The sequence below is a fragment of the Pollicipes pollicipes genome, unplaced genomic scaffold (assembly GCF_011947565.3).
Source record: "Pollicipes pollicipes isolate AB1234 unplaced genomic scaffold, Ppol_2.1 Scaffold_3087;HRSCAF=3621_pilon_pilon_pilon, whole genome shotgun sequence".
In the NCBI taxonomy this organism is placed as follows: domain Eukaryota; kingdom Metazoa; phylum Arthropoda; class Thecostraca; order Pollicipedomorpha; family Pollicipedidae; genus Pollicipes; species Pollicipes pollicipes.
Genome location: NW_023596225.1, coordinates 22,968,793 through 22,978,302, shown reverse-complemented (window position 1 = coordinate 22,978,302; position 9,510 = coordinate 22,968,793). Strand labels below are relative to the sequence as shown.

At 55.6% G+C, this 9,510-nt stretch overlaps 1 protein-coding gene across 1 annotated transcript in view; it reads left to right on the top strand.

The window, feature by feature from the left end:
* The first annotated feature begins 1,418 nt into the window (after positions 1 to 1,418).
* LOC119089904 (fibroblast growth factor receptor-like 1) overlaps positions 1,419 to 9,510 on the top strand; it is a 15,426-nt gene continuing 7,334 nt past the window's right edge. The window contains exon 1 of the mRNA XM_037212710.1: positions 1,419 to 1,429. Coding sequence (XP_037068605.1) covers positions 1,419 to 1,429 — 11 coding nt within the window. The remainder of the gene's footprint in view (positions 1,430 to 9,510) is intronic.

The window sequence follows — 9,510 nt, the reverse complement described above, 5'->3', positions numbered from 1 at the left end:
TTTTTTACAAAGTCAACAGGTGTGGAGCACACGCAGCAGGTGTAGAGCATACGAGATTTTGTCGACAATTCCCGACATTTCTCTGAGCAAGGAAAGCCGCCAGGTCTAGAAGTGCCCGAACACCAGATCAACATTTATTACCGACGGTTATACGGCGTGTCACCAGGTCGCCAAGATCAACTAACGTAGCGGAAGCCATCTTAGACGAATGTTGCTGTTTCCATTGACCCTCGAAATGTCTACAGGTGTAGGGCATGATAGATTACATCGATAATGCTGGAGGTTTGGCGGGGCGCCGAGAACTTTGGCCGCTTTAAATCACCGGTTCCAACCCCTCTGTTTCTGATGTGCTGTAGCCTTGGCGTGCGAAGCCGGCCAGCGCAGCGGCGAGCGGTGGTTGTCGTGACACATCGACACGCGCCGTGCCTGGGAGCCGGAGCGAGATGTGCAGCATGCGGCTGCAGCAGCTGACGCCGACCTCCGAGCGAGCTCTCGCGGACTTGGGACTGGAGTGGAGTCGGTGACACCCCAGGAAGGGCCACCGCTCTAGCCCGGCGGGTGCCACTCTGGGATTGAGGAGACAGCAAGCCTCCGTTCTCGTCTGACCGGCACCGCCTGATGACTGGGGGACGGTGAGGCGCTTTGTGCATCTGACCGACACCGCCTGATGACTGGGGGACGGTGAGGCGCTTTGTGCATCTGACCGACACCGCCTGATGACTGACGGGACGGCGAGCCTCTGTCCCACTCGCCTCTGCCGGGTACTGCAGCTGCGCTCCATCCATACCGGAGGCCGAGTCAGGCCACCAGAGCGGACTGCAGGGACGGGGTGGAACTAGGCGAAGCCCTCCACTGACGGGGCTCAGAGCGGAGATGTTTCTCGCTCTGACGTTATTGCAATGACGCTCTGGACTGGGGATCTAGCATTCAGCAACTGGAATATGGTATCTGTGTGGTAGGCTGTTTGGAATAAAAAAAAACGGATTTTCTTTTTTCTAGAGCTTCCGATACTTAATGAAATGGGAATCGAAATGGTGATCCTCGGTTTGCCCATCAGCACAAACCACTTCAAAACTTCGCTTGACACCACAAGGTGAAATCCGTAGCCAACCATGTCACACACATCTGACAATCCTCTGGCAAGAACAAGCCATAAACAATGCTCGAATGAATTCCGCGTAGGGCGCTTCCGACATTAAAAGGCCTCTACGCTTCATCTGAAGAGCGATGAGTGGGTCTGCTGCGGGTGGTGTCTGGACGTCACGCATCAGTCGCGGCCGTCACGCCGACGACGCCATCTGTGGCGCGACTGTGGCGCCACCTATCTAGGATTTGTGGACTCGGAGGCGGGCGCTCGCCCGAGTGGCTGTGGTGTCATGGTGGGCCCGACTGAGCCCCGAGCTCAGCATACTTCGGCCATGGTGTCATGGTGGGTCCTACTGAGCCCCGAACTCAGAATACTTGGCCATGGTGTCGTGGTGGGCCCTACTGGGCCCCGAGCCCAGCATACTTCGGCCATGGTGTCATGGTGGGCTCTACTGAGCCCCGGGCCCAGCATACTACGGCCATGGTGTCATGGTAGGCCCTACTGAGCCCCGAGCCCAGGATACTACAGCCATGATGTTATGGTGGACCCGACTGAGCCCCGAGCCCAGCATATTACGGCCATGGTGTCTTGGTAGGCCCTACTGAGCCCCGAGCCCAGCGTACTTCGGCCATGGTGTTATGGTGGGCCCGACTGAGCCCCGAGCCCCGCATACTACGGCCATGGTGTTATGGTGGGCCCGACTAGGCCCGGATCCGGTACATCACAGCCATGGTGTCGTGATGGACCCGACTAATCCCAGAGCCTAGCGTACTAAGGTCACTTCATCCATGTCAGCGGCCTCGCGTAACGCGTGAAGACAATATCGTTTGGCGACAAGAAGATGTAAGAGCTGTGCGGCAAGCACGTCAACCTAAAGGGAGCAGTATTATGGCAGCTGGACGAGGTGCGCTGGACTCAGGAGAGTGACGCGAGAGTGAGAGCTGCTCGGTGTCATCAGTCCCCTGGCGGCCGATAACCACTTTATGATCCCCATGAAGATTACGGGGAAAATGAACGGCTGGGAAGGGATCTCTTGGGCAGAGACAGCTGCTTTCTTCTAGCTGGAAGATGCATTTTTCTGGCCAATGTCCATAACGCCAATGTTAAACTTTCAGAAAGTTGTGGAGCTCTGCTCTCAGGCCCCTCCGGTCCTCGCACTCTTGGTCTGGGATGGCGCTGGGTGTGTGACCGCAAACGTGTGTGTGGCCTAGGTAAAACGTAATCTGCTATACTGTGTGTGGCTTCCACTGACTAGGTGGTCTGCGATAGCCAGTGGATATAGCGCCCTAGCCTGCAAGGCCGACTTACAACGCTTTAGGTAGCACGGCTCCCGGAATGAGAAAACGGTGGCTAATGCTTTGCAGCAAACGGTTCTTATTGTGTGCTATTAATAGCATGATTTTTATCATTAGGTTCCGCTCGATGGTGTCAACTGCAGCATTTTAATTACCATGGAAACTGCTGTCTGAAAATGTATCACTTACATCTGCTAGTGCAAGTTTGTCGTTCGATCTATACTGTGCATATATGTAGAACAGCTGTTCTGCCGTGCCCCGACCCATTTTGTCCCGACTCCGATTGCCTTTATCATATCTAGTCGCTTTCTCACAGGTCCAACTAAAGCAAGAAGTTTTACCGAAATGTGATCTTAATCGCGCTACTCACACTTGATTAAGTGCCATCCATTTTACGACAGCCCGGCACTCTCTCGGCACGGTACTCTCCCTGGCCCTGCCCCCTGCTACCTTTACGTCTACAGCACCCATCTTTGCCACACGTACCACCTTTATCATACAACGATTTGTTAGGTGCGCCATTTCTGTGTGCACAGTAGATGCCCACTGTTATTACTACGCCAGTCAAACACTGGGAAGCAGAGAAAGTGCATCTAGTGTGTTATTTTCCACCAGATTTTCGCCCACAATGATACTAATGTATCCACAAAGACCAGATTAGTGCACGCCAACACAAACTAATGGTGGGCTCTTGCAGCCTGCCAACCTTTATTTACATATGCTGCGACTGAAATCTCTCAACTTTCCTTGATAATGGCCCTTGAATATAGCCGGCCTTGTACATCCGGTCGAACATTTGTAACTGATGATATATTGAAGTATTGCAGGAAGCTTCAAGCTCGGCAAGTAGGTCAATGACAATGATTTGTGAATCGCAGGTAAGGTCATGGTCACCTAAGGTCATGATAGCAAAATATTCAAGCGCGTGATTGCTGGGGTCGATCAAATGTGATCGGCTCGGAAAAATATAATTACTATCCAATCAATGGAGAGTTCCACCGAAAGTTCCAGTTTCATCAGAAGTTTCAGTTCCATCGAAAATTCCAGTTTCATTGAAAGTTCCAGTTTCATCGAAATTTCCAACTTTATGGAAAGTCCCACTTCTACCGAAAGTTCTATCTCTACTAAAAATGTATGTTCCAAACTGATAACTGCAACTGAATCTGACTGTCACAGTCATGGAACACTACGCCCCAGCAGCCTCACGGGTCTGGGTGCGTCCCGCCGATGTCGTCGGCCTGACCGTCGGGCGGCGGGCCTCGTGCCTCTCCGCTGGAGACCGCTCGCCGGCGCGCCACGGCCGGCAGTCTGCCGCCGGGTGCCGGCGAGGCCGCGCGGGCAGTGGCGCGGCGCTGTGTCTCAGCGCGCGGGGATCGGCGCGGCGCTGTGTCTGACTACGCGGCAGGGACCGGTGAGGCGCTGGGTCTGACCGCGCAGTAGGGACCGGCGCGCAGTGTTCTCGCACGGTGCTCTCGGACGGTGCTCTCGCGCGGGTTGCATCCAGGCTGGCTCACGCTTGGTCGTGGCCTGAGGGAATCAGACAGCTGTCCCTAGTCGGATGTGGGAAGAAACGCGGAGGCACTGTCTAATCATTAAGGTACGTCACGCTCGTTGCTGACGTTGCTGGACCGTCAGCTGAAATAGTGTTAAATTTTGGCGAATGTTTCATCGTTTGTTCAAAATTTTCACCGACAAACCACTTTTATAGAATGCATGGAGTGATCATTTCAACCATATCTGTGTCACATTGTCTGTGTCCAACATTACCGCGTGGGAACAATCATCAGGCCTGCTGCACGCCATTGCCAGGGACAAAACCGATCTGGTACAAACGCGGAAGCGTTCTTTGAATGTCGCGTGTATCCGGACTCGCCAATGGTGGCTCCCTGGCCGCTGACCGCCGTCCGAAGGGGGGGGGGGGGGCAGTGAGCCCGGTCCCGCTGTCCGGCGGCGGAGGCTGAGGCAGTGAGCCCGGTCACGCTGTCTGGCGGCGGAGGCTGAGGCAGTGGGCACGGTCCCGCTGTCCGGCGGAGGCTGAGGCAGTGAGCCTGGTCCCGCTGTCTGGCGGCGGAGGCTGAGGCAGTGGGCACGGTCCCGCTGTCCGGCGGCGGAGGCTGAGGCAGTGAGCCCGGTCACGCTGTCTGGCGGCGGAGGCTGAGGCAGTGAGCCTGGTCCCGCTGTCTGGCGGCGGAGGCTGAGGCGGTGAGCCCGGTCACGCTGTCCGGCGGCAGAGGTTGAGGCAGTACACCCGGTCCCGCTGTCCGGCGGAAGAGGTTGAGGCAGTGAGCCCGGTCGCGCTGTCCGGCTGCGGAGTTTGAGGCAGTACACCCGGTCCCGCTGTCCGGCGGCGGACGCTGAGGCAGTGAGCACGGTCCCACTGTTCAGCATTGGAGCTGGAGGCAGTGGTCACAATCCCGTCGTCTAATGGCCCATTCGACGCGCCGCCGTCAATTACCGATTGTGAGCGGGTCACGGTGTGTCAGCGTTTATCCGCCGGAACAATCGTCGGACGGGGCAGAACCGGTCAGCTCCGCCTGATGTCACAGCGGTTGAAACAAACATCCCGGATGCTTCCTCAGACCTGGCGACGGTCCTGCGGGTCTCAGCAGACCTGGCCTGTCATGTCGGACCTGACCCGTCAGACCCGCCCGATCCTCTCAAACAGAGCGGTCGTAAAGGAGCGTCCTCAGATCTGTTAGATGTCCCGCTGCTTCCTCACGACCGGCAGTTAACCCGAAGCCCCTCATGCTCAGACCCCCGCAGTAATGTGGAGTATTTAGCACCTGACAGCTGTTCCGGGGTCTCCTCAGACCTGACGCATCTCCAGAGATCTCCTCGGGCCTGGCGTCAGATTCCACCCGGATCTTCTCACACCCAACACATGTCCTGGGTCATCTGTTAGGTCTCGGTCATCTCGTCTCCTCACACCCAACACACGTCCCGGGACATATGTTGGGTCTCCTTCATCTCTTCTCCTCACACCCAACACATGTTCCGGGGCGTATGTTGGGTCTCCGTCATCTCTTCTCCTCACACCCAACACATGTTCCGGGGCGTATGTTGGGGGTCTCCGTCATCTCTTCTCCTCACACCCAACACATGTTCCGGGCGTATGTTGGGTCCTCCGTCATCTCTTCTCCTCACACCCAACACATGTTCCGGAGGCGTATGGTTGGGTCTCCGTCATCTCTTCTCCTCACACCCACACATGTTCCGGGGCGTATGTTGGGTCTTCGTCATCTCTTCTCCTCACACCCCAAACACATGTTCCGGGGGCGTATGTTGGGTCCCCGTCATCTCTTCTCCTTACAACCTGTCCAGGGACGTCTGTTGGTCTCTCGTTATCTCTTCCTCTCTCACACCCAACATATGTCCCGGGACGCCTGTTGGGTCTCCGTTAATCTTCTTCTCCTCGCACCCTGCATATGTCCCGGGACGTTTGTTAGGTCCCGCTCATCTCTCTCTCGCCAGACCCAGCAGATGTGCCGAGATCCCGCAGATCTGGTAATTATCCCGGCATCACCTTAGACCACAGAACCCCAGACACCGGATTTTGGACCCTGCCTGTTGTCCGATGGCCTCTTCGACCCGGTGGCCACCCCTGGATCCCCGCAGGCCCACAGTCATTCCGGGGCTTCCTAAGATCGGACAATCGTCCCCGAGATCTGCTCAAATCCGACAGTCGCCTCGTCGTCTCGTGAGCCAGAGATCTTCTCAGGCCCCACTCAGAATGAGCTCAGCTCAGAAAGGACGGCGCCACAGCAGTCCAGGTCTCGGTGGTCCGTCAACGCCAATGGCTACCCGTGTACCGGAGGCCCCGCATGTGAAAAATCGTTCCGACTGAAATGCTCGACTGGCTCGCTCGGCCGCCCCAGCACACCGCTGGCCGAGAAAGGACCGGAGAGGCTGGAGAGGATCAAGGTACAGGTGCAATGGTGGAGTGGCACTAACGCGAAATCTACAGTAACGAGCGCTCACAGCTGCGAGACAACAGGGGCTTCCTGTGTCACAAAACAGCCTTTTATCATGTGCGCAGGATGACGGACGACTGGCGTCCGTCCTGAATATGGGCGCCGGCGCAGCCTGGGAACTTCCGTATTGTCCGACGAATGATTCTAGCATCCGACCTCTTCGTTAGGTGCACGAGGATCTATATCTCGGCGCATTTCGAGACCGGACTCTGGACTATTTAGGACCCTAAACATTTTACAGGGCATGTTATCCGACGGGCGGCCGGCGACTTGTCATCAAAATCCATGCCGCTCAATAGGACGCTCCCATGAACAAATCGAGCCGTCTTGCCGATCTACCAATTAAGCCAATGCCCGTTAAAAGCTTTCCGCCCAATTCGACAGAAATTCTGACCGGTTGACTATATCCATCTCGTGCTATGGCTCTGGCTGGCTGCCGACCGGATGCTCAGTTGCATTCCTCGTGTTCTGTATGGTCCTGCCGCCAAAGCGGAGATCATCTGGTGACGAGGGCCGAGGCGCGTTACGGCGTCAGGCCGCGCTCGGCCCCTCCACTGGGCGGTGGTGAGGCGGCCCACTGAGGCGGCCATTACCGCGGGCACGCCGCCGCCGCCGCCGGCCCGCCGGCACCAGATGGTGTCCGTCACCGGCGGCGGCGACGGCGGCGGCGGCGGCGGCGGCGGGCACGCAGCGACGGCCCGCGAGCCGCCGCCGCGCTGGCGACGGCTCCGTCTCGCCTCCCGCCTGTCACACATACCGGTCCGTCCGAAGTGGGCACGGCATCTCATGTAGCATGACTCTTCCCTGTGACCGATCTGGTGCGGCTCAGGGTAACATTACGGGTCGTCTATGGACTTCAGGGGTCTGGCGACCTGTTTGTCATAGGTTCATCGAATAAATTGAGAGCACGGCCGTCGACTGAGGTCAACAGCGTATCTGCAGTCAGGGAGTGGGGGGACGGATTTCGGGCTTGTACACGAATGATGAATTCCACTCAAGTGGAGCTAGACCACGATTGGTATCAAATCAAATTGGTTTCGAGCGCGATTCTGAGCAGTTCGATGCCGTTTGAGTCGGCTCCACTGCTGATTTCGACACCTCTGTCTCGCTTGTGGGATCGGTTCCAACTCAGTGTATTCCAGGAAGGAGGCCCAATAATAAAACAAAATGTACAGGCTACAAAGCAATAGTTACAGGATATCTACGGAGTTAAAATGAGTGCGGTGCTGCACCGCTTGCTCCACGTCAGCACTGATTACATCAGTCCGATTATTAGGCGAAATGATAAGGTATAATGATTGTAAGGTACAATAGCATAATAAAGCAGAACTATTCGCTATAAGCTGATAGCCAAAGGCATTCCCAAATGTTCTTCATCACACAATAATGATATTCTGTAGACAACATACGATTATGCCAGCCAGTATGGCTTCTTCTAAACGAATATGCGGATGCGCGGCATACATGCATATCTGGTATATCTATATATAATATATATATAATATATATATATATATCATTAATATAAATTATGTATGTATATTTCCGATTAAGTATCTTTACTTGATACTTGTTCAAATTCCACAAAACTTTGTAGGACGCATTTACAAACTTTCCGCTGACAGTGCGTTGTTTCTGTGGCTCGCTAGTACCAATGTTGAGGTGATTCTCGCACCTTGTCTTACAGAGCAGAAATGTACATGGTTGTAATGGTTTGTAAATGTACACAGTTCCGCCCGTTGTAATTAATAGCGTATCCGAAACCGTAAAAACAGATGATTATCTCCCTTGCCATTTTTATCACCTACAGTTTCTGTCTGCCCATAGTAAGTGATGCGCTACATTTGGTCCCGTGGTGCCCAGAGCATCATTAAGGTTGTGCCCTACTTCTCCTCGGCGGCGATAGTGTGCTCTGTCATGTGTTTCAGTGCGCCCATAATAAGTGATATGATCGAGTGATTGATCCATTCTTGGAGTCGCGGCAATGCTTTGCGAGGACGCATATTGCGACGCACTGCTTAAATAACATTCTCGTAGAAAATTGTGCATCTTAAAAGAGGATCAGGTGTGCCTTAGTACTTCTCAGCTTGTCAAGAACTTTTCTTATCCAATCTAAACCGCAATCAGATGCTTTTCATATTTGTTTCTTTTACGTCCAAACGCAGCAGTACAGCGTGCGTGGTTGTGAGAGTACCTCTCCTCGCGTGACCTACGCCATCCTAGCGGCCCAGGCGGCATGGAGCGCGGTGCGGTCGGCCACGGCGGTGGCATGGAGCGCGGCACGGTCGGCCACGGTGGTGGCATGGAGCGCGGCACGGTCGGCCACGGCGGTGGCATGGAGCGCGGCACGGTCGGCCACGGCGGTGGCATGGAGCGCGGCACGGTCGCCACGGCGGTGGCATGGAGCGCGGCACGGTCGCCACGGCGGTGGCATGGAGCGCGGCACGGTCCGCCACGGCGGTGGCATGGAGCGCGGCACGGTCCGCCACGGCGGTGGCATGGAGCGCGCACGGTCCGCCACGGCGGTGGCATGGAGCGCGGCACGGTCCGCCACGGCGGTGGGATTCCGCGTGGGTTTGTGTCCCGGAGAAAATGTCTGATGATTAGTGTAAGATCTTCCGTCAGCCAGTACTCGGGAGGTGGTGAGGCTGGCGTGGCGCGGAATGTCCTGACGCTGCGTGCTGTATCTGTAGACTTCGGTTCTACTTGGCTAAAGGGCCGAACCATGAGCCTGACACCTAGTTGAAAGTACTCTAAAGGGTGCAGTGAGGAGGGGGGGGGGGGGGGTAGTAAGGATCGTCGTAACCGTCTTTATTGCGCAAAACAAGCGTCTAATCTTTAAGTCGTCCCAGTAAAGCACCCAAACGTCTTCCTGAAGCCTTATTTCCTTTCTCTCCCGGACCGCGGGCCGGACTCGATTTGTTTCCAGTTGTTAATGTATAGTGGCTGCTTTGAACAGCTGGGGCCAACTTCACTTCGTGCAACTGGAGTTTGCGGCGCGTGGTTGAGTTTATGTGATTGGCCTTTTCGGCTCGGAGCGGTGCTTGAGCACCTCCGGCTTGAGCGGAGCGCCTCGTGGAACTTGGTCACGTCCAAGGACGGATCTGCAAGGAGCGGTGGGAGCAACATGAAGTATCGCCCACGCAAAGACTGCACA